Source organism: Oncorhynchus clarkii, chromosome 12, assembly GCF_045791955.1.
Source record: "Oncorhynchus clarkii lewisi isolate Uvic-CL-2024 chromosome 12, UVic_Ocla_1.0, whole genome shotgun sequence".
NCBI classification, from domain to species: domain Eukaryota; kingdom Metazoa; phylum Chordata; class Actinopteri; order Salmoniformes; family Salmonidae; genus Oncorhynchus; species Oncorhynchus clarkii.
The window spans coordinates 50,616,130-50,641,734 of NC_092158.1; the positions used below are offsets into that span (position 1 = coordinate 50,616,130).

At 42.0% G+C, this 25,605-nt stretch overlaps 2 protein-coding genes across 22 annotated transcripts in view; one reads left to right on the forward strand and one right to left on the reverse strand.

Moving 5' to 3' along the window:
* Positions 1-1,784: 1,784 nt before the first annotated feature.
* On the forward strand, positions 1,785-11,229 carry LOC139422478 (coiled-coil domain containing 83). Its single transcript, XM_071173644.1, is given in 10 exon segments — positions 1,785-2,328; positions 2,950-3,034; positions 3,244-3,412; positions 3,568-3,735; positions 3,831-3,922; positions 3,990-4,058; positions 4,654-4,775; positions 5,102-5,224; positions 10,771-10,867; positions 10,951-11,229. Coding segments are annotated over 10 exon segments (1,173 nt in total). The 5' UTR covers positions 1,785-2,263; the 3' UTR covers positions 11,134-11,229.
* Positions 11,230-12,396: 1,167 nt separating this feature from the next.
* LOC139420776 (phosphatidylinositol-binding clathrin assembly protein-like) overlaps positions 12,397-25,605 on the reverse strand; it is a 53,657-nt gene continuing 40,448 nt past the window's right edge. For 3 of the 21 annotated variants that reach the window (XM_071171024.1, XM_071171030.1, XM_071171023.1), the window contains 8 exons: positions 22,876-22,968; positions 21,186-21,284; positions 20,965-20,995; positions 20,748-20,847; positions 17,677-17,736; positions 15,944-16,048; positions 14,699-14,802; positions 12,397-12,986 (listed from right to left, as the gene is read on the reverse strand). In XM_071171024.1, the coding sequence (XP_071027125.1) occupies positions 14,710-14,802; positions 15,944-16,048; positions 17,677-17,736; positions 20,748-20,847; positions 20,965-20,995; positions 21,186-21,284; positions 22,876-22,968 (581 nt within the window). In that variant the 3' untranslated portion in view covers positions 12,397-12,986; positions 14,699-14,709. Of the gene's footprint in view, positions 12,990-14,698; positions 15,651-15,943; positions 16,049-17,676; positions 17,737-20,394; positions 20,419-20,747; positions 20,848-20,964; positions 20,996-21,185; positions 21,306-22,875; positions 22,969-23,224; positions 23,306-23,652; positions 23,737-24,312; positions 24,460-25,605 lie in introns of those variants that run through there. The other 18 variants (XM_071171014.1, XM_071171013.1, XM_071171012.1 and 15 more) reach the window with 13 other exon arrangements.

Below are 25,605 nucleotides of genomic sequence, written 5' to 3' on the forward strand. Positions count from 1 at the left end.
CTGTGATGCAACTGGGCAGGATGCTCTAGATGGTGCAGCTGTATTACTTTTTGAGGATCAGGGGACCCATGCCAAAAATGTGTAGTCGTGGCCTCTTCACAACTGTCTTGGTGTGTTTGAACTATGATAGTTTGTTGGTGATGTGGACACCAAGGAGCTTTAAACTCTCAACCCACTCCACTTCAGCCCTGTCAATGTTAATGGGTAGTCCACAATCATCTCCTTTGTCTTGCTCACGTTGAGGGAGAGGTTGTTGTCCTGGCACCACACTGCCAGGTCTCTGACCTCCTCCCTATAGGCTGTTTCATCGTTATCAGGCCTACCACTGTTGTGTCATCAGCAAATGTAATGATGGTTTTGGAGTCGTGCTTGGCAACTCAGTCGTGGGTGAACAGGGAGTACAGGAGGGGACTAAGCACGCACCCCTGAGCCACCCAGTGTTGAGGATCAGCGTGGCAGATGTGTTGTTGCCTACCCTTACCAACTGGGGGCGGCCCGTCAGGAAGGCCAGGATCCAGTTGCAGGGGGAGGTGTTTAGTCCCAGGGTCCTTAGCTTAGTGATGAGCTTTGAGGGCACTATGGTGTTGAATGCTGAGCTGTAGTCAATGAATAGCATTCTCACATACAGTTGAAGTTTACATACACTAAAGTTTGAGTCATTAAAACTTGTTTTTCAACCACTCCACAAATTTCTTGTTAACAAACTATAATTTTGGCAAGTCGGTTAGGACATCTCCTTTGTGCGTGACACAAGTCATTTTTTCAACAATTGTTTACAGATTATTTCACTTATAATTCACTGTATCACAATTCTAGTGGGTCAGAAGTTTACATACACTAACTTGACTGTGCCTTGGACAATTCAGCTTGGGAAATTTCAGAAAATGTCATGGCTTTAGAAGCTTCAGATTGACATCATTTGAGTGAATTGGAGGTGTACCTGTGGATGTATTTCAAGGCCTACCTTCAAACGCAGTGCCTCTTTGCTTGACATCATGGAAAAATCAAAAGAATTCAACAAAGACCTCAGTATAAAGTAATCGCCCCATGGACCTCCCGGTCGCGGCCGGCTGCGACAAAGCCTGGGCTCGAACCCCAGAGTCTTTGGTGGCACTGCCTTAGACCACTGCGCCACCCGGGAGGCCCCTAGATCGTACTTTTTGGAGAAATATCCTCTGGTCTGATGAAACAAAAATAGAACCCGTTGGCCATAATGACCATCCTTATGTTTGGAGGAAAAAGGGGGAGGCTTACAAGCCGAGGAACACCATCCCAACCGTGAAGCACGGGGGTGGCAGCATCATGTTGTAGGGGTGCTTTTCTGCAGGAGGGACTGGTGCACTTCACAAAATAGATGGCATCATGAGGCAGGAAAATTATGTGGATATATTGAAGCAACATCTCAAGACATCAGTCAGGAAGTTAAAGCTTCGTCGCAAATGGGTCTTCCAAATGGACAATGACCCCAAGCATACTTCCAAAGTTGTGGCAAAATGGCTTAAGGACAATAAAGTCAAGGTATTGGAGCCCTAACCTCAATCCTATAGAAAACCCCTGACCTTAATCCTATAGAAAATGTGTAGGCAGAACTGAAAAAGCTTGCGCAAGCAAGGAGGCCTACGAACCTTACTCAGTTACACCAGCTCTGTCAGGAGGAATGGGCCAACTTATTGTGGGAAGCTTGTGGAAGGCTACTTGAAACGTTTGACCCAAGTTAAACAATTTAAATGCAATGCTATCAAATACTAATTGAGTGTGTGTAAACTTCTGACCTAAATAAAAAAGTAAACATGGGCAATTAATTACATCGTTTTTTTCACATGGTTGGGGTGCCAGAATTTTCAGATATCAAAATGGTGTCATGGGCCAAAGAAGTTTGGATGGCATGCAGTAAACCCCTGGGGCTTCCACAAAGTCAAATTGGCATATCGTAACAAGTCATGAAAACAAACATTTGCTTTTTGGTCATAATTCAAGGTTAGGGTTAGCAGTGTGATTACGGTTAGAGTTTAAAATCACATTTTAAGAAGATAAATTGTAGAAATATAATGAGTTTGTGACTGTGGTACCTAGTGACGACCAACATGCAGGAACGGTCCGAATAGGCCCACAGTTCACTTTCTTGAAGCTGGGGGGCAATGTTGAGTCGATATAGAATATGGGGTTTCCATGGAAATAGGGGAACGCTGACTTCTCGCTCAGCAGACAGTAAGGTGTCCAACAAACAATCATCAGCTCTTTTGTGAAGTTTTAGCTAGCCAACATGGGTAAGAAGAAGTCATCAGATGAAGACAAAACTACGTTGGCGGAGGCCTTTATCAATTTTCAGTAAGCACTGTTTTATTAACCTTCTTAGCTAATAAACCAATCCAATGTTGCAACACTAGTTTATTGCAAATATCACTCTCTAGAGTCAGTGAACTAACGTTAGCTAGCTAGTAAGCCAGACAGTTTGGCTAGCTAGCTAGATTTGCTTGTCAGTTTACTAAGCTAGCTGCGATCCGAATTGAAAAGCCGTACATGTAAAGCCTACTTTTTTATGATCCATTCGTTCAACTAGCTAGCTATATAGAATGATGCAGAAAGTCACGACGTATGTTATAGCTCGATACATAATAATCTAGAGGCAAAAGAAACGCACACCCATTTTGGCACACTCTAGGAGCTCAGACGCAATAACGTAATAACCAACGTTTCGTTACTCCCCGATGAAGACAGCTTGTCTGTCGAAACGTTGGTTATTAGGGTATTACATCTGAGCCCCGAGTGTGCGGCTGTCCTTTAACTTTTCATAGCTAGATACATAACCTTTGAAATAGACAGAGACATTAAGCCTCTAGCTTGATAGACCTTAACGTTTTGAGCAACATAAATTGAACGTGCCATTTTTTGGACATTGACTCAAACCACACATTCCCAGACTATGACTTACTTGTGTGTTGTATTTAGGCTCCAAGTTAAGAGAAAGGAAATACATGAGTGCCAGGAGGAGGTCAGTCAACTCGAGACAAAGAAGCAAAGATACACAGAATTGGTGAGAACATTAAGCAATTGTGAATTCACAGGGTCTGTATTAATTTTCCATTCCCCAAAACATCAGTAGTTTTATTTTGCAACAACTTTATTAGTTTAGGACAAAGTTTCCCCAAACATGGTCCCCCAAGGTCATTGAATAGCCTACCCACTGACTCATTGAGTGAGAGAATCTGCACTATAAAATGAATGTGTTTTGTGCTCACACAGAGGGAGCAGTTGAAAGAGGAGCAGTTGGGGCACATCAAGGTCTTGCGGAAGCAGGCTAAAGAACAGGAGAGTAAGCTGGAGCAGAGAGAGGTGGTCAACAAAGAGCAGGTGGAGCAAGCTCTGCAGCAGAACTTGGAGCTAGTCCGCATCCAGGAGAAAGAACTGGCAGGTAGTCTCTCGGCTCTCCAATACGATATACCATAATCATAAAGCTACCTGTCAATAACTGTTTTTACCATCCACCGGTACTCCCCACCTGGAATATTATGAATGTGCAATATTAATGTAACATGAATACAAATAGTTTGTCCCTGTGCGTGAGAGAGCTGCGTGCTGAAGTCATCCGCCTGGAAGAGGAAGTGCTCGTCTTGCAGGCCGAGAGGCACATCAGGCAGGAGTATAAGATGGCCGGAAGCCAAGAGCACCAGCAGCAGATTCAGCACCTGGAGGCTGAGCTGGCTCAGATGCAGAAGGGGTTTCAGGAGATGGCAGGTACATGCACTCACAGGCTTGGCTCCTCTTAAGAGATGGATAACTAAGCCCATTTTTTTCTGGGAAGTCAACTTACTTGTCTCTTACTTCTACAGACAACATTCAGCGCTCTCTTGATGTAACTTTCAATGAAATTGACAAGAAGACAGTGCATCTCATAGATGACAAAAAACAACTGGCTACAGAGGTAAGACATAAGGCACATCAGCAGAACAGATTTCTTTATTTTCGATGATAACACACTTTTTCCTCAGAGGGCCATCAAACACCTTGACAAGCACAGCCGACAGGAGATCAAAGAGAATGAGTGGCTGAAGAAAGAGGTATGGCGTATGTATGGTTGACAATATAAACAGCACATTAGGTTTGCTTTATTTTACAGTTCATAATCTGGTAGTCATGATTTGTTCTAAAAGAAAGCATAAGAAAACACAGTAAGACCCATCATTTTTGTTTGTGTGACCCTATTGTTTACACAGTATACACTGAGTGTACCAAACATTATGAACACTCAACACTTAAAATTTAGTCCTCCCACCCCACTGTACAAGGTGTCGAAAGTGTTCCACAGGGATGCTGGCCCATGTCGACTCCAATGCTTTCCACAGTTGTCAAGTCGGCTGGATGTTCTTTGGTTGTTGAGTAAAGTATTACCAGACATGATCAGAAAGCACATCCCCTTGCTCCAGGGGTCAGTACCAGAAAGATGGATTCATGAGTATAAATTATCCAGCTAACTGTCCAAAATAATTTCATATTTTTGAGAAATATAGATTTAAAATTGACAAGGTATAATTGACTGAACAGCAACAACCAATATACAATTTTTCTTATTCAACCAGAAAATCAAGTTTGTGTGGCTGTTTATCAAATTTAGTTGGCTAATTTAATTATCCTGCTTTCTGGAATACCCCACAGCTTGCTATTTACACAAGAGAGGTATCCATTACAGCATTGGCCGTCCAACAACTGGAGGAGGAGAATCTTGAGCACATGGGTCAACTGTTTGAGCGTCGCCTGGAGGACCTGCAAATCTCTAGGTCCCTCACCTCAACATAACTCTTCACCCACGTTCATATACTGTAGATGGCCATTTGCCCTGATTTCACTGTCACATCGTGTGACATGCCATGTCATATGTTACTGAATGAAGCTGGACAGCCTGGTCCCAGATCAGTTTGTGTTGCATAGCCAACTCCTATGGTCTTTGTCATGCCATTTTTAGGAAAGACAGCCCAAACAGATCTGGGACCAGGCATCAATTATATGCAATGCTATTCTATTAATCCACTCACCTGTGGTAAAACGGCACTCTCCTTGCTTTCCATCTGGGGTCTCACTCATCTCTCTGCTCTCCTGTCCACAGAAACGTCTTCCTGACTCAGGCGGCAGGCCTGGGACCCTCTGACTCCACAGTACAGGAGACCATTATGAAGAGTAACACTCAAATCAAATATTTTTTTGTCACATGCGCCCGAATACAACCGGTGTAGACCTTACAGGGAAATGCTTACTTACGAGCCCTTAACCAACAATGCAGTTTAAAAAAATACGGATAAGAATAACAAATAAAAGTAACAAGTAATTAAAGAGCTGCAGTAAAATAACAATAGCAAGACTATATACAGGGGGGTACTGGTACAAAGTCAATGTGCGGGGGGCACCGGTTAGTTGAGGTAATATGTACATGTAAGTGGAGTTAAAGTGACTATGCACTGATGATAACAACAGAGAGTAGCAGCGGTGTAAAAGGGGGGGGGGTGCAAATTGTCTGGGTAGCCATTTGATTAGTTGTTCAGGAGTCTTATGGCTTGGGGGTAGAAGCTGTTTAGAAGCCTCTTGGACCTAGACTTGGCACTCCGGTACTGCTTGCCGTGCAGTAGCAGAGCGAACAGTCTGACTAAGGTGGCTGGAGTCTGACAATTTTTAGGGCCTTCCTCTGACACTTCCTGGTATAGAGGTCCTGGATGGCAGCAAGCTTGGCCTCAGTGATGTTCAGGGCCGTTCACACTACCCTCTGTAGTGACTTGCGGTCGGAGGCCGAGCAGTTGCCATACCAGGCAGTGATGCAACCCTTCAGGATGCTCTCGATGGTGCAGCTGTAGAACCTTTTGAGGATGTGAGGACCCATGCCAAATCTTTTCAGTCTCCTGAGGGGGAATAGGTTTTGTCGTGCCCTCTTCACAACTGTCTTGGTGTGCTTGGACCATGTTAGTTTGTTGGTGATGTGGACACCAAGGAACTTGAAGCTCTCAACCTGCTCCACTGCAACCCCGTCGATGAGAATGGGGGCGTGCTCGGTCCTCTTCTGTAGTCCACAATCATCCCCTTTGTCTTGATGACGTGGAGGGGGAGGTTGTTGTCCTGGCACTACACGGCCAGGTCTCTGACCTTATAGGTTGTCTCATCGTTGATCAGGCACACCACTGTTGTGTCGTCGGAGTCGTGCCTGGCCGTGCAGTCATGAGTGAACAGGGAGTACAGGAGGAGACTGAGCACACAAACCTGAGGGGCCCGTGTTGAGGATCAGCATGGCAGATGTGCTGTTACCTACCCTTGCCACCTGGGGACGGCCCGTCAGGAAGTCCAGGATCCAGTTGCAGAGGGAGGCATTTAGTCCCTAGGTCCTTAGCGTATTGACTAGCTTTGTGGGCACTATGGTGTTGAATGCTGAGCTGTAGTCAATGAATAGCATTCTCACATAGGTGTTCCTTTTGTCCAGGTGGGAAAGGGCAGTGTGGAGTGCAATAGAGATTGCATAATCTGTGGATCTGTTGGAATGGGTCTAGGGTTTCTGGAATAATGGTGTTGATGTGAGCCATGACCAGCCTTACGAAGCACTTCATGGACTGTGGCCAACCATCAAGTTATGATGATCAATTGTATTTTTTATTTGACATCCTTGTACAAATGTCAGCAACAAGCTGAATTTAAAGTACAACTTAAATACAAATTAACAAAACACCATAATATACAAACACAGCTATCTTCAACTGTTTAGCAGGCGAACCAAAGCTGGGATGGCACTGCAGAGATAGTTCTCGGTCCTGCAGTGTAGATCCTAGGTCTAGGATGTCTTTCAAATTGAAACTTTTTGCTGACGAGAAGACATTTGTCAGGGGTTGCCAGCTCTTTGACTAGAAGCAGGGAAGACCACAAGAGGGACAGTGTAGTGATTCCTTGTCACTTTTGGAGTTTGTGCAACAGTTGCTGCCTTAGACTGTATTGACAAGCATATACAGTGCCTTGCGAAAGTATTCGGCCCCCTTGAACTTTGCGACCTTTTGCCACATTTCAGGCTTCAAACATAAAGATATAAAACTGTATTTTTTTGTGAAGAATCAACAACAAGTGGGACACAATCATGAAGTGGAACGACATTTATTGGATATTTCAAACTTTTTTAACAAATCAAAAACAGAAAAATTGGGCGTGCAAAATTATTCAGCCCCCTTAAGTTAATAATTTGTAGCGCTACCTTTTGCTGCGATTACAGCTGTAAGTCGCTTGGGGTATGTCTCTATCAGTTTTGCACATCGAGAGACTGAAATTTTTTCCCATTCCTCCTTGCAAAACAGCTCGAGCTCAGTGAGGTTGGATGGAGAGCATTTGTGAACAGCAGTTTTCAGTTTTTTCCACAGATTCTCGATTGGATTCAGGTCTGGACTTTGACTTGGCCATTCTAACACCTGGATATGTTTATTTTTGAACCATTCCATTGTAGATTTTGCTTTATGTTTTGGATCATTGTCTTGTTGGAAGACAAATCTCCGTCCCAGTCTCAGGTCTTTTGCAGACTCCATCAGGTTTTCTTCCAGAATGGTCCTGTATTTGGCTCCATCCATCTTCCCATCAATTTTAACCATCTTCCCTGTCCCTGCTGAAGAAAAGCAGGCCCAAACCATGATGCTGCCACCACCATGTTTGACAGTGGTGATGGTGTGTTCAGGGTGATGAGCTGTGTTGCTTTTACGCCAAACATAACGTTTTGCATTGTTGCCAAAAAGTTCAATTTTGGTTTCATCTGACCAGGGCACCTTCTTCCACATGTTTGGTGTGTCTCCCAGGTGGCTTATGGCAAACTTTAAACGACACTTTTTATGGATATCTTTAAGAAATGGCTTTCTTCTTGCCACTCTTCCATAAAGGCCAGATTTGTGCAATATACGACTGATTGTTGTCCTATGGACAGAGTCTCCCACCTCAGCTGTAGATCTCTGCAGTTCATCCAGAGTGATCATGGGCCTCTTGGCTGCATCTCTGATCAGTCTTCTCCTTGTATGAGCTGAAAGTTTAGAGGGACGGCCAGGTCTTGGTAGATTTGCAGTGGTCTGATACTCCTTCCATTTCAATATTATCGCTTGCACAGTGCTCCTTGGGATGTTTAAAGCTTGGGAAATCTTTTTGTATCCAAATCCGGCTTTAAACTTCTTCACAACAGTATCTCGGATCTGCCTGGTGTGTTCCTAGTTCTTCATGATGCTCTCTGCGCTTTTAACGGACCTCTGAGACTATCACAGTGCAGGTGCATTTATACGGAGACTTGATTACACACAGGTGGATTGTATTTATCATCATTAGTCATTTAGGTCAACATTGGATCATTCAGAGATCCTCACTGAACTTCTGGAGAGAGTTTGCTGCACTGAAAGTAAAGGGGCTGAATAATTTTGCACGCCCAATTTTTCAGTTTTTGATTTGTTAAAAAAGTTTGAAATATCCAATAAATGTCATTCCACTTCATGATTGTGTCCCACTTGTTGTTGATTCTTCACAAAAAAAATACAGTTTTATATCTTTATGTTTGAAGCCTGAAATGTGGCAAAAGGTTGCAAAGTTCAAGGGGGCCAAATACTTTCGCAAGGCACTGTATCACAAATCTAAATATGTTAGCCTTTCTGAAATACTCACGTTTCTTAATTATCTGTTATTGCCACTTACAAATGTCAATTATCACAATCGTCTGACAAAATAATTAATTTGTCACATGCTTTGTAAGCAACAAGTGTAGACTAACTGAAATGCTTACTTATGGGACCGTCGCAACAATGCAGAAAAAAAAAGAGAAATAAAATTGAAAGATGCACAATTTCACATGAAATGGGAAGCAAGTAGAAATAGACATACCTGATCATTTTGATCTACAATTACATTTTTCGGAGACAACGATTTTCCTTTGATGATTGTTTTACTAACCAATCTTACACTAAGTGGGCACCAGTGTACCACTGAGAAGGGTGCTGTGATCAGTATCGTCTAACTCTAATGGGAGGCCCGCCCGGGCACAGGAAGCCACTGAGTCCCTCCCCAAGACTATTTGGCAACATGTTAACACTCATTTCCGTCTAAGACGGCATGTCCTCTCAGCTCAACTCGAGATAAAAACTTAAACAATGGCTACCAGCATGTTACTCTCTTGGAATGTGGCATTTTCATTTACTGAGCTAATTCTTTTCACCCCTAACCCTATCCACATTTCCTCCATATTGGATACTGTACAGGCTTTTATCTTTCAGTAAATCACTGTAGTCATTTTAACCCCTCCCTCCCTCCCAATCCCTCCCAAGACCTACCTGCAGGTAAGACCCATCTCAGGCTATTCTCGGATTCAACACATCCGTTAGCGTTGAAATAGAACTGAATCTCTATACGTCTATGGGCATATCTCAATAATCAAATGTGGTTTCCTCGACTCACCTTTCCTCCATCTGTGCCGACATTAAGAGGTATCTTATAACACTATTCAACTCAGCTTCCCTCGACCAAGGGCATAAGCTCTGTTTACAGCAGTTGTCTCTATATGGCATTCACCTTGCTTTGGCCGATAGTTCTTCCATTTGAGGGTGGCTCAGGTTGAATAGAAAGCAAAAACATGGTCCAACCCATTTTTGTTTTTCTTAGTTGCCAAAGTTCATTAGAAAGATAAAGCTGTACTGGCAGCCTCCATCGTCATCTGTCGATAGATATATAGGTCAGCCTCAGCTGAGCGACAGCACAAGCTAGAGCTCGTAGCTACACTGAACAAAACTATAAAAGCAACATGTAAAGTGGTGGTCCCATGTTTGAGCTGAAATAAAAGATCCCAGAAATGTTCCATATGCACAAAAACCTTTCCTCTCAAATGTTTACATTGCTGTTAGTGAGCATTTCTCCTTTGCCAAGATAATCCATCCACCTGACAGGTGTGGCATATCAAGAAGCTGACTAAACAGCATGATAATTACAGGTGGAACTTGTTCTTGGCACAGTAAAAGGCTACTTTAAAATGTGCAGTTCTGTCACTCAACACAATGACACAGATGTCTCAAGTTTTGAGGAAGCGTGTAATAGACATGCTGACTGCAGGAATGTCCACCAGAGCATTGAATGTTAATTTTTTCTACCATAAGCCGTTGTTTTATAGAATTTGGCAGTATGTCCAACTGGCCTCAACCGCAGACCACGTGTATGACGTTGTGTGGGTGAGCGTTTTTCTGATGTGAACAGAGTACCTCATGATGGCGGCGGGGTTATGGTATGGGCAGGCATAAGCTACAGAAAACGAACACAATTGCATTTTATCGATGGCAATTTGAATGCACAAAAATACCATGGTGAGATCGAGGCCCCTTTTTTTTAAGGTATGTGACCAATGGATGCATATCTGTATTTTCAGTCATGTGAAATCCATAGATTAGGGCCTAATTTCCTCATATGAAATATAACTCAGTAAAATGTTAATGTTGCATTTATATTTTTGTTCATTATAAATATTACAGCTGTGTGTTCCTTATGCATGCTGCTAAATCACAACAATAATATTTATCCAAACCATGTGCCCACCTGATTCACTTGGGAATTTCATTTTACCAGTGTTGAAGAGAACATGATTTCAGTAAGGCGCTAAACAAAGTCATGAATGTGACATCGAACTTGGCTTTCCTTTTGATAGATGCCATTCATTTTAGATTCAGAAGGTATTGAATCAGACATTCAGCGCTTCATTGAATCCTCCTAAAAATAAAAAAAAACCCAGGGACAGAAGCTTGAGTGAAGGGAGCGAGAGCCTTAGGGATTGCCTCTCTGTGCCACCTCTTGGCAGTGGATGCAACCGAGACAACGTAGGGATCTGAGAGAAACAATCTCTCTCCTTGTTGCGATGGGAAATCTTAGACCAAACAGGATGCATCTCTTATATGGGACTACTCCCTTCCCCCTCTCTGTGCTGGCCAGCAGGGAGACATGCACCTGGGCCCTCTGGAGATGAAGCTGCTGACTGTGGTGGGCCAGGCTCTTCCCCTGCACCCTGTGCCATCCGAGACCCCTGGCTCCAAAGGCGGCTCCTCAGCTCCAGAGATGCTCCAGGCTCCCGAAGACTGGCCCCTCACTGCCCGCATCATCCACAAAAGGTTCAAGTAGCCAGGCCCAAGCACTAATACACACACTTGTAAATCTAGCATTGGCCTCATGTTGGGATCAGAGACATTACCATTAAACCTGAAATGATACTACAAACTCAAGGGTCTAAGAATATATTCTTAAGCAACAATTGTGCCACATGCTTCACAGGTTTAAAGTAGCTCAGAGTAGAAGTATTGAACTAGGTTCTGTCCATATAAATCTTATTCATTAAGATCTATAAACAGACTCCCATGTAACTGATGTTAAAATGTGGATACTAACCCGGGGGAATTAGTGATTCACTTGTCTTACTCTTCACCACAAACCTTTACCTCATTTATACCCAAATGGGTATAATGCCCCCCCCAACAAACTCAAGATACTCAAATCACCCACAAACGAAAGATACGGTTGCAAAACACTTTATTGAAAAGAAAAAAAAACAATCTACCAAATTCTGCATACATTTATTTATATATTTAATATAAACAAAAATATAAATCTGCAGGTACAATGCAGTTAAAATGCTAATTTGATGAATAGAATAACCTTCATGTTCTGACCATCCTGCACATCATGTCCCACCCACCCACCCACCCACCCACATGATGGAAAGGATCCATTTTATATACACAAAGCACCGATCAACAGTGCCTTATTCCCCCCCCCCGCTCAACTGGATCCTACTGCTCATTTAACATACTTTCTGTGCTTGAGTGATCTTGTATGGCTTAATAGACCAATAGAATAGTCCCAAAACTGCTAACTCAGCCCTTCTGGCACTCTAGACAAGCTAGAGCAAACAAAGTATTTAAAAGATTTCAAATAGTATTTCAACCCAGATCTGACACTTAGAGCTGACCAGTGACATCCACAGCTCTTTCCCCTGCCTCCTGTTACCACCTCCTTTCCCCCAACCCCAATGCTGGTCTATGTAAAGATGGCCTGAGCATGAAGGACACTCTGCACATTCATTTTGGAAAGGCAGCCATAGAATTGTTTTATGTAAAATAAATTACATGCCAAGTGTAAAGCATAAAATGTGGATCGTTCCCAACGCAATGCCGGCAAATCACAAATGTAGTGCTTTGCTAGTGAGTGAAAATGTTCCCTTAAGAGAAAAAAAAAGACCCAAGCTCACAGAATTGACTATTGAATCATTAAACTTGTTTTATGCCAATATCACCCCAGGGTTGTGACTGAGCTACTAAGAACTGTGCTTGACATTATGCTGGTTCAGTCGGTTACATTTTTCCATCTTTATATTAACTTAAAAAAAAATTATATATTTTTTTTTAACTCAGTCACACTCAAACTCCAATTATCCAATCATACCCATGTATACACCTGAAGAGTTCAATGTCATATCCTCCGTGGGTTTAAATAAATACAAACAATGCACAAGGAATGTCTACTGCAAACGTAATACAATTTCTTTTGAAAATCATGGTATAAACAGAGGTTAGCTTTACTAATCAGTTATGGTTCAATTAGATAATGTACGATTGATGATCGGATCAAGCAATTCTGTGATAAACCACTATTTTCCATTCATAACAGCAAAGTCAAAATGTCTCCCTTTCCACAACCATTTGTATCTTTTACATAAGACAAATGGGATGAGTGATCCCTGTAGAGGGGTTAGAATGGCAGCGCACACTGTTTCTCGGAAGACAAATTACAAAATGGGATCCGTGTCCTATACTTGACGCCTCTTGGACATGGTTCCCCCCCTTGAGTCCTTATTTGTGCTGATATTCTCGACGAGGAGTATAACAGTTAACTGGATTTTTGCTTGAAAGTTAGTCTCGCTGCTTCATGGTTTGTCTTCGGAGGGCAAAAGCCCCCTTTTTAAGTTACATGAACTGCATCTGCTGAGAGAAAGATAAAGGCCATGTTGAATGTATTTATGTGCCAAACATTAATATTCCTTGTTTCCCTTGATAACCAACCAAGTTCATTCACAAAATGTAGGCCAGAATATAATAGAACAATCTTTGTAGATCAAATTTTTTCTCCAGCACTTGCGTTCTCGGATGTGTGTTTGATCAGGACAGCAGTGTGTCCTCAAGGAAGGTCATTGACACGATTCAGTTAATCGCTGGTCCTGTGTCATGACTAGTTGAGAAGTCCTCCAGCACAAAACAGGACATATGACATATTCTTAGATCAAAAATGCCTTCCATCCAGGACATACTTTTGGCCAAATCAAACACCTGAAAGCATAGTGCAAAATAAATTACTATCTATTAAATACATTCTGGCCACATTGATTTAATGCAAATGGAATGTATTGCAATGAAGATAACAGCAAAAAAATATATATAAAAAAAGGGGGGGGAAACGATTAAGTGTTTGAAGCAGAGATTTGAAACCGGTTCAGGGAACAGAACTGAAAACCGTAAAATACGATTTTTCAAGGAACAGAACCAGAACCTTTACTTTAAAAGCATGGGAACCGGTGAATAACCTTATTTTACGTTGCAGGCATGTTTTTTCAAGTCCCACAACAAAACCCCTATGCAAAATCCTCACTCTGTCACTCAAGAATTTATTCCAGTGTCTGCCTGCAAGCTGAAAATCTTTGCCTGTGCGATTAAGCTACCTGCCCTTCCCGAAGCATAGGCTACTGTACTAACGTTAGTTACAAGCTTGATTCAGAAGATAAGGAGAAATATTTTTAATTAGCTAGAGAAGAATGGATTCACTTTTTCAATGCTAGTTAATGAGCTAAAAGTAAAAAATAAAATAAAATAATAATATATATATATATATATATATATATATATATATATATTTTATTTTATTTTATTTTTAACTTTTAGCTCATTAACTAGCATTGAAAAAGTATATATATATATATATATATATATATATATATAAAAAAAACTTGATTTCACAGACTAAAAATAAGAATTACAAACCAGTACTTTGAACTGGTTCAGAACTTTATTTTGCTGGTCAGAACAGTGGAATATAACGATTGGAATATAATTTTGGTTCCACCCCTTGTTTGAATCTTGAATTGCAGCATGATAAACAAACATACAGGGCTGAAGTCCACTTAAGAGAAAATTAACATTTAGAATTCTCAAAGCGCTCCATTTTGTCAGCATAGACGAGTGTCAAAAGAAACCATATTCCTCCAATACTAGTGGTGACATTTATTTTAACGGTCAACTTCCACAAGAGGCTGCTGATCATTTATGCAAATGCTTGTAAATGGACAGTGAATATTTAATGCACACCAATGTGGCTTTGTTTTCAAAATAAATGTCTCAGTTTATGAAGTGATGCGGTCTGTTAACAGCGCTGCTTTCATTACGTTGTCAAAATGTCACATGGGCCAATGTTCTTTTCGAAAAGTGTTGTTTCGCAGTCTAGGTCAGACTTCCGTGCAGACATGCAAGGCAACGGAGCAAGCGACATCTTACAGGTGGTTGAGTGATTATGAAGGGAAAGACTGGGCCATTAAGCTTTGAAGCACAAATAATTATCAAACCCAAGAGACATTGGTGTGTTGGCAAGCGGGGCAGAAGTGTGCAGATATGAGCATGCAGCACACACACAGGACATGTTGTACCTAAAGAGGTTCTACAAGAAATCCTTGAGAGAGAGTTGTGCAAAGGGGTCCTTTCCTGGTGCTCTGAGAGGACTCTGACTGGAAGGACTAGAAGCTGCCGAAGGCTAGTTCAGAGAGAGAATGACAGGGTGAGGGGAATCGAGGAACGACTAGAGGGAAATTACAAACAAGAGGGGAGAACCTAGCTACAGATAAAGGGATCAGAATGGAGAGAACAGGCTCAAGTCCAGAGTGTAGCGCCCTAACACGGTCAGTGTGGAGGTAAAACCTTACAGCTCTTCACAAGAGAACAGATAAATTGTGTCAGAAAAAGCCACATGCTTCACAAGATACTCTCCTAAGGCAGCTATCGTTCTGATTTAGAGCCTACTGAAGAGATGAAAGGAGGATGAGGGTGTTATATCCTAAATACTATGTTGACAAGCCAGGCATCATTCGGAATAATAGCTGAAATGGTACGAGGGTGAATGAAAGCTTGTTCTGAATAGAAGTCCCAAAGCGCAGAATTCCTATTAACCTCCAGAATATAATTCCTTAAGTCACTTGCCACTTTAAACCATTTACCAGTGATATGAAATAACCATATGTATATTCCAATACCACTTTTATGGAGAATGAGTTGTGGGGCTGGACAATGCATCCTGCAGATAAATTTTTCATACAGACAGCAGGCATACCACCTCAGAGGGTGTTTAAGTTGGCCACAGTCAGACTTCATTCTATTGCAAGGCAGTAGGGAGCATGGTTGGGCTCAAATCCATTTCAAGTCGGCACGTTAACTGAAATAAACTTGTCAAATTGCAATATAAATCGACTCCATTCTGAAAGATACTAGTTTGAGGACGTGAACAATCTAACCAGGCTCCTCCGAGGGCAGGGAGAGTTTGAGGGGGGAGGTGAAGTATCCCCAAGGTACATATCAAGGATCAGCTTCCCCTCATCTGTTCCTAAACTTAAAGCGGAGATCCACATTAGGGCGAAACAGCTGAGAATCCAGCAGCGTAATATATGATCAATTCTAGTACATACTCTGCTGTTCTATCACACATGCATTGATGTCAGAAGGAATAAAAATGGTGTTTGAAATAATGTACATGATAGTTTCACTACAATGGATTCCTACTTTAGTGCGGAAAATACTAAACTGACCCAAGATCAGTGTCTACGGGGCAACATCACCCTACTGCTTGGCATCTGTTCAGAGAAAAGCTACCAGGGAAGAGAGTAGAATGGAGAGTCTAGTACCTGTGCTCCTGGGGCCGTGCCAAAGGGGTTGGCTGGCCTCATGACTGGTTGGCTGTACATTATAGTGGGCTGGGTCATCATGCCCATGGAACCCATCTGGGGAGGCTGAAGGAAGACAAACAAAAAATGAAAACGTCATGAAAGTTTTGCGCGCACCAAACTCTCTCCTGCTGAAGAAATGGTGATAACATGAGCAATTGTCAATTATTTCAGCGATATATAATGGGTTACATAGTACGATGTCTCAGTTCAAGCACAGTCGAGTTAACAGAACAAAATCATTGCACATATCCTTGGCTGATTTGACACTGGTTACTGATTAACTATAGTTCAAATATAGCTCCATAAATGAGACACGAGCACTGGGATGTAAAAGTTCATGGCTGATTCAGCTCATCTTGATGCATATCAACAGCTTGCATTGTCAATCATTACAAGGTGACATCCATTACAATGTCTTGGTCATTTTTCCATTTGATTCGTCATGGACCTTTTGGCTAGTCTGTGGGTGTTGAAATGAACGAGAACATTGTCACAAATTGGTTCTAGTGTCACATTTTTTAAAAGCCTAACAAGGTATTCCCCACCAAGATTCTCTTTGATAGGATTTAGAACCCCAGGAAACAGGGTCATGTTCATTACCGCACGCAATGGAAAACTTTTGCAACAGAAAACGAGCATTTCTTATTGGACATTACAGTTTTTCACCAGCAATATCTAATAACCCATCCGCATCCACCTGACTACGTGCTAGTGAAAATCTGAGGCTGCATCCAACCCTAACCCACAAATACAGAAAACGCGCTATAGGCTACAGTCAAAGACTCCAGAACAATACCACTTTCTTCTCCCCAATTGTGTGGTATCCAATTGATAGTAGTTAGTCTTGTCTCATCACTGCAACCCCCGTACGGACTCGGGAGAGGCGAAGGTTGAGAGCCATGCGTCCTCCGAAACACAACCCAACCGCACTGCTTCTTGACACAATGTGTCGTACACCTGGCGACCTAGTCAGCGTGCACTGCGCCCAGCACAGGAGTCGCTAGTGTGCGATGAGACAAGGATATCCCTGCCGGCCAAACCCTCCCTAACCCGGACGATGCTGGGCCAATTGTGCGTCGCCCCATGGGCCTCCCGGTCGCGGCCGGCTGAAACAGCCTGGGCTCGAACCCAGAATCTTCAGTGGCACAGCTTGCGATGCAGTGCCTTAGACCACTGCGCCACCCGGGAAGCCCGCAGAACCATTTTTTGACAGGGGGTGCAGGATTCTGTTCTGCCATTTAAAGACATGTTTCTGCTTAGAATTTGTACAGAGTTTATGCTGGTGAAATTTTACATTTTGATCATTGCCCTATGGCTTCATTGAAAGCACAGGGATGGGTGCCTTTGCATCGGAAGATCTATAGTCATAAAATGTCAAATAGGGCTGATCTACGATTCCTTGTAATCTAAAAGGCAAAACTGATCCTACATTGAGATGTTTTATGAACCCGGGCCCTGGAGTGAACCAGAGGCAAATGTATAATCTTAAAAATAAAATAGAAATAAGTAAACCCAACAAACAATTGTTATTGGTTAAAAGTGTGGAATTCTCTTTGTCAGCTAAAAATGAGGTTCAGAAACATAATTAATGTACTGAGGGAGGCATTCACAAAGCTCCAGAAGTCAGATATGGTTGCACATTCTCACGAAGATTGAGGCATGGCTGCAGTAGCTTGAAAAGAAGATCTTACCATTCCATATGCCATCATTCCCGTTGGCGTTGTTGCAGGGAAGGCCATGACAGATGGTGCCTGAGATAACAAGCAAAGATGGTCACTCAATAAACCAGGACACTCCGTCACTTTTACGCAGTTAGCATATAACCAATTGTAAATAATGACCGTTTTATATTCATGTTTATTTAGTTCATTAATCACTTTTGCAAAATAACAGGTGCAAATGCTTAGTCATTTTTGGTCCGTATAGTTCCCTCCTCTCCAGAAACAACCCCCCTGAACAAAGTTGTCTTTGTTCATCTCTCAGACAAGCTACAATTGTCCCATTCACATGCAACACTTCAGTCTCATTGCCTGCCTGCTCCCACTTTGGCAAGACTAATGGCACATCTGGGAAACATTTGGCATGCCTGTCCTTATTCCCCCTAGTTTACCCTTACAGTGTGTGTTAGGGTGAGAGAGAGAGCGAGAGAGCCCTGAAGCAAGAAGCTGTTACTTGCAGGTGCAGAGCTGCTCTTCTGAAAAAGACAGCGCAAGGGGGGCTTTTATAGAGAAACTACTAGACTCTCAAACAGCCCTCAGAGTAGTAACAAACCCCGATTTGTTTCAACATCACAGGCCTTTCAGTTGAATGAAAAGGCACGCTCGGGAAGGAAATATTTAATTAGCAAATCAAGCCATTGAAAAACGGACAGAATGAACAAGTGGACGTATATAAAACATAAATGTGGGTTTCATTACATACTCAGCACTTGTTTCGATAGTCCAGCAGCCATTTTTCTACTTCTCACATTCATCACAAATGCTTTGCATAAAAGCATACTCAGCAGAAAATATAGGCCATGCAAAACGATTGCAGACATTTGCTTGAATAGGAAAATATGGAGGTAATTATCAGGTTCCGGAGAAGCTCACTCTGCTACTGCACCTCTGCAATAGTCATTATAGCCCAGCACCTTCTGACAACACTAAAACACAATGTTGATAATTTAGGCCAGGGAGTCCACTGTGGAAGCTTAAATCACAGTCAATTCATTGGGACAGAAACCATTCCTAGCAACTACTGTTGCATGGCAGTAAAGTTCTGATTTAAAGACTCTTACCAGAAAGTGTCCAGGGTGAGGTGAAAAAAAACTAAAAAGTTAAATGTTGCTTAAAACATTATTTTAAGTATTTGCGTTTTGGAATCCCGTTTTGATCGTGTTGCCCAAAAGGTTAACATCTTAATCAAACATAATGCTTACAAATATTGGTGTACGCAGTTTAAAAAAAAAAAAGTTATGTCAAGTATCAGGGAGACTGAACATCCAAACATCCCCCAAAAAATGTATCTGTATTTCCATTCAAAATAAGGCCGCTTTCAACGGCTTGGAAGGTGAGTCATTATTCTTGGTGACCAAGGTAACCACCGTAATGATTTTTTTTTTGTGATCGATTTTACTACCATTAACCTTCCACTGAATTATCAGTTAGAATGTGGCAAATCTTAACTCCGGGTTTTCACCAGATACTATTTATAATGCCCAAACAGAAAGCAGTCATTTTCAATGAAAGGGAGGTGAAGTGCAGAGGCTTGACGATGCCATCAGAACTTTATGCAAATCATGAGCAGTCGCTTTGCGATAATAACCAAACTGGGGTGTCTTGCTAGCCTCCCAGCCAACATGCTGTTTGGCACACTGTTCAGAAGAAACAACAAAGGAAAAAATAAATAATATCTATTTTTTTAAATCGAAGAGATGACTTACTGTAAAGTGATGTCTGGGTAAAACATAGCATAAAGCGTGTTAGTTGTAGATCATGCAGCTACCCAAGAGCTTACCTCAGTTTCTTGTCCATCCTCCCATTGGCCTTGACAGTATCAATAGACAAAAGATACCATGGTCTTTCGGCATATTTCTATAACAGTTCTCACTTGATAATTGCGGACTAGGCTTTTGTTGTTGTAAGAATGCTTATTTAACATTCTTATGGAAACACCATACCTACTCACAAACCATGGAAACCTTTTTGGAAACCCTTCAGTCATGAGCTTGGAGAACACCGTCTTAATAATGACATTTGAAAGGGTTGTGAACAGGCGAGATCAGCTTATGGAAACAGATCTTGTTAACTTTTACCGAGTTAGAGTGGTCTAGTGGTTACACCACCACCCTCAAAACATACAAGGGCACACAGTAGCAAAAGGGGTGTTCCTATTGTAGAAATTCACATAGTTCCAAAATGTTTCAACCTATTAAAACAGGTTGTCATGTTATGACTGTCGTGGTGTCACAACAGTTATGTCCTTATTATACAGGTAGTATGTGACCCTTAATCCAGGCTCAGTGTAATGTGTGACCAGAAGTTAAACAAAGACCCCATAGGATTATAAAAAATAAAATGAATAATACGTTTAAAAATGTACAGTAGGTGTAACAACGGTTCATGGACGTATTCTTATAGTCTAGAGACATGTCGTTAGACCTAGTATAAACCAGCCTTTGGAGAACAAAGGGTTGAGGTGAGGAGGAGAGGTCAGTCACGACAGATCATGCTGTGGCATCGGTGTTAGATTGAGGTCAGCAGGTCGTAAGGCGCCCACGGGGCAGACCGCAGGGCGGGTGATGAGTGACCCGGGCCTCTTGGCCCACAAGTCAGAGAGAAGACGTGACTGGGTGAATGTGTGGGGTTAATACCAGGCATGCCAGCTTTGGTAAAAGTGCAGGAAACGGTACGACCATTGAAACTTACGTATTGTGGGAAATGCATTCCGTTCTGTATTTTTTTCCCAAGGAGAACAATTATACAATGCAGCAGACATTTGAGACAGATTAGAAAATATTGAAACAAAAAATACAAGTTCAGTTAACACAGTAAAAAAAACACACTAAAAGGCAGTTGGTGCTTCCTGTCCATATGATCCGTATGCACCAGGAACTTAAACCAAGCAGCGTTTGGGTTGGATAAACAATTCCAAAAGCAGATGAGGAAATGACACATTTCCTTTCATAAATCGTATAATTTATATTGATCACCGCAATCGATTTTTGTGATCAGAACTTTGAAAACTATAGATAATTAAGACTTATACCGAACAAACTTACCATGGTGGCAGGGTTCCATGTGGTAGAGGGAGCAGTCTTTGGTTGCCAATTGTTTCCACCCGTCAACTTCTTCTCACCAGGCTGACTCCAATGAATATCACTAAATAAAAAATGGAAATGTTAATTATTTTTCATTTAACTGCCATATCAGTATTGGGGGGGAATTTAAAAAAAAGTTTTTAAAGTGATTCTGGTTTAGTTAACATAGCATTCTTACTTTTTTGCCACGCCATTGCCAATTCCCAAATCTGAAAAGGAAAGAGAATGCATTGACAGTTGAGTGCATAGAGCCACTGACTTGACAATGTCCAACAGAGCTGGCACGTGACACTTCATCTGGAAGCTGGTCTGCTAAAAATGTTGAGTATTCATCAATAGCATATGCAGTTGACCAGTAAAGTAGGAGAAAGGCCTAAGGGGCACGTTAATGATACATACTGCCGACAAGGTTGGCCAAGGACGAGTCCAGGTCGTCGGACACCAGCTTCCCAGGCTGCTGCCCGCTGGGGATTTGCCCCTGGCCGGGCAAGGAGGCCACTGTGGGTTTGAGGATGCCACCTAAAACATTGTTTTAAAAGAAAAGGGGGCAGGGTGGGAGGGAGTGACGGAGGGAAAAAGCAGGTAGTAAAGGAACGCCAGACGACACAATGACACACAACACCAGAGACGAGACAGGTAAGAGGAAATGGTTAACGTGAGCGAAATGGGAAGCGGGTGTCGCATGAGAAAATGACATTTCTGGCGGTCCGGGACTAAGGAGTGTGTAGTCAACTCACTCACCCAGTCATGCATGTGCCATGCAAAAGCCAAGGCCCAAAGTGTGTGTTCACCCAATGGACAAGGGAGAGAAACAAAAACAACAGTGAGGTCGTGAGCGAAACGCCCCAAAAACCACACATTACATACGTATGTATACATTCTCCTCTTCACTAACACTTTATTGAGCTGACAAATGTTCCCATCGGTGACGTGCTTATGACTTCATAGGCACAACTACTCAGGGGCACTAGTCTATATTAAGAGAGATTGATAGTCCCAATACTAATTTCCTAAGCTCTTCCGTTTTCCTTAAAGATCATGCAAGATTAGACAATGTGAAAGGAATAAAATGACTAGATGGACTTAAGGAATACTACACAAAAAAAACATAACATCATGCATTTTACATCCTATGATGTATCATGGAATGTTTCTGCTTTCCATAAAGTGCTTTATCTTGAAAACATGAAGAGAAAAAAGTGGGGGGGATTTTATTAACAATAGAAAAATTGACAAAGTACTAAAATATGTTTTTTGAATGTAGTATTCTTTTAAAAAGAGACAGTTTAAAGGAATACTATGCTAAATGCATCATACTGGCTGTATTTTAAAGGTTGATAGCTTGCAAAACATTCTGGGACTATATCAACAACAGGATAATGAAACAAATACCAAAACATAGTTTTTGGGTAGTTTTCCTTTTAAGTGTTATGTTACAGTGTGACGCTGAGGAAAGCACTACCCGGAGTCTTTGGGTTCTATTCATGACAAACTGCCATGTTGCAGGCCCCAGCAGTGAAAGAGTTCAAGAAGTGTTCATTAAAGAAGCTCAAAGGCACCAGAGCAGACCTGAAACCCACCATGACTCGAATGACAGACAGGTAACTGAAAATAGTGCATATGAATCCCTGAGAGAAGTCTGTGCTTTCCCATCCCCCAAAATATAAAAATAAGAAAATGAATGCTTCTTCAGGAACACTTCAAAGCAAATCATTCATGCCCATATTTCATGGTGGTACATTTTCTCAATCATTGACCAAGCACTCGCTGCAAGTATATTGAAGTCATTTCCAAAACATCCAATCCCCAAGCACTGCGATGGCCCATGAAGTGAGTTGCCCCCAGTGGGCAGCAGAGGATGTGGTGCCCATGGGAGAAGCATTATGTTGCCCCTAGACACTGTTCTAAGTTCAGGTTTGTGATTGCAATCTGATGGTTAAGGTTAGAATTAGGAGAGGGTAAGCTGATCCTAGAGATGTGCCGAAGGGTAACTTTTATGTGAAGCGACGGAACACTTCAAAGCAAATAATTTCATGCCCATACTTCATGGTGGTAAATTGGGAGAGGTAGGGGGATATGGGATCTTTACCAGCCGAGTCCACGTTGTTGCCAAACACAGAGTCAAAGTCGACATTAAGGCCTCTGGCGGTCTGAGGCTGCGGGGTGGGAGAAGCTGAGAACCCTGGGTCAGAGGAAACAGAAGAGGGTTGGGGGCTGATATTAGTTGAGGCATTAATCAAGCCATTAAGCTTTCTGGTGTAAAATGGAAGTAATTTCTTTCACTTGTTAACTTAATTAAGTAGGATGGTTCCACCATCTTCAGCCATCTTGCAGAAACCCTTCTTGTCTATTCAAATCTATTCTGTACACCCAAGTTCACTATTCGGACCAGAGATAAGACAAGGAGACAGTAGGACTGGCAAGCCCCAGATACATACCTCCAAATAGACCAGCTACAGCAGGGGGCTCAGATTGAAAGAGAGGGGTGGTAGGGTAAGATGCTGGCCCACAGAAGGAGTCTGACACACAACCAGAGGCAAGCAGGAAGGATGGACAGCAAAGAGAGGCCGTTTTAGAAGGCACATTGAGAAACAAGATTAGAAATGAAGATAAATGACAAATGAGAAGTGTAGCTCCAGAAAAGTGCACAAGATGGTCAAAATGGAAAAGTAAAATCTAGCAGAGCAGTTTGTGAAAAGGAAGGAATTCTTCAAAAAGCTTAAACACAAAACCCTAGTACTCAAAGCAAAACGGCAATCAGGAAAGCAGCTACACCAGAGCAAACATGAACCCGGGGTAGGTTCAGGGTCCTATGTTTCCGTGGTTTCCAGAAAACATAGGTCAGTTGGGTTCCCCATCATAGTACCTGAGATAAACTGCTCTATCCGCACTGTGTGCTCATGATCAGATGCAATGGAGGTGCTCAAATCAATAAAGGGATTGTAATGATCTGGAGAATCAAAAATAAAATACAAATTCAAGCAAGATTGGTTTCCTTATCACAAAAAAAAGAAAAAAAAAGGCAAAAACAAATGACAGAAGTCTTATGTTACATTATATGAGGAAACAGAGTCAGCGGCATTCCAAAATCTCCTGTGTCATCACAGCACACAGTCAAACAAAAACTAATAATATACTGTCGCAGCAAGTGTTTTAGGTAACGGTGCTAGAAATTGACAAAGACCACACGGTCGAAATGCATAATCTTTTTCAAAATAAAAGTGCACCATATACTTAAAACCTTGTTGGTGCGGTCATTTATGGGAAACGCTATCACCTTTCCTTATTTGGAATACCAAAGACCAACAACGACCCAGATAAGCACCCGATTCCTGAAAAAAACATTGGTAGCGCCAGCACATCTAACTACAACATCATATACCCCATGTAAATACAAATCACACGCACTCACAGCTTGAGGTGTAAAAACTAGGACAAAGAGGGCAGAATGGTGCATCCAGGCTGAATACGACAAATGGGGACAATTGACAACACCCCATAATAGAGAAAGAAAAATGTTGTTTACCACCAAACATTTCATGACTGGGTGTCCTAGAACTAACACCATCGGAAGATTTGACAGGTAGATGGACAGCATCAACAACAGGATGTGATAGGAAAGGGTTAAAGTTTGGAATGGAGTCATCGACAGCTTCTGTAGAAGTCAAAGGATCTACACAGGCAAAGGGAACAAACAGAAGAAGAGAACCGGGAGGTATTAGTAGAGGACGATGAGTCAGGTCAAACGAAGCATGCAGAAACACAACACAGGGTGCGGCAGAACATAAAACCCACACCAGAATTCGTCATGAACTGTGAGTTCTTATAAAAATAAAAAAAAACAGCCTCATTGTCACCCAGTCACAAAAATTGTATCTAAGCTATAGTAAGCAATATTTGACATGAAGCAGGTTCTTCTATCACATGCATCTAACCCCATAATATGTTTCCACCAAAGGCCATATACTAAATTTGTGCACCAGTCCAAAATGTTCACTTCTTCACATGAAAACAAACAGAGCCTTAAAAAAGGGATACTTCGGAATTTTGGCAATGATGCCCTTTATCTAATTCCCTAAAGTAAGATGAACTTGTGGATACCATTTGTATGTCTACGTGTTCAGAATAAAAGGACAATTAGTACTTTCGCGAGCCAATGCTAACTAGCGATAGCACAATGACTGGAATAAAACACAAAATAATGTTTTAGTTGAGGGACACTAAACTTGGTGTATTTGTAAGTGAAAAGGCAAACACAGGTTGGTTTGTATCTAATCATTTCAACCTTATCATTATTTACTTTCCATTTGACACAAGACCCTGAATTCCAAAGCACACACAACATTACAGGGCACTCAAGATAAAGGTGCCTCTTAATTTGCCACCTCTGTAATGAGGTTTAACTACCAATCCCATGAATGGACAGAAAGTGTCATAGCAATCAGATGGGGTAAATTAACAACTTGAATATCTGCACAGTCCAGCCGGAGTTGCTGACAGTTTGCCGGAGTTGCTGACAGTTTGCCTAGCAAACTACCCAACTGTGATTTAACTGTTGATTGACTTTAGGTGATATTGAGAAGTCTCACCACCCAAAATGTATTTTACCCCCTATTTTCGCCCCTATCTAGTCTCATTTCTGCAACTCCTCAACAGGATCGTGAGGCAAAGGTCGAGTCACGCGTCCGCCAAAAAGCGCTTCTTAACACCCGCCTGCTTAACCCAGAAGCATCAATGTGTTGGAAGAAACACCGTTCTACTGACAACCGAGGTCAGCCTGCAGGCACACGGCCCGCCACAAGGAGTCGCTAGAGTGCGG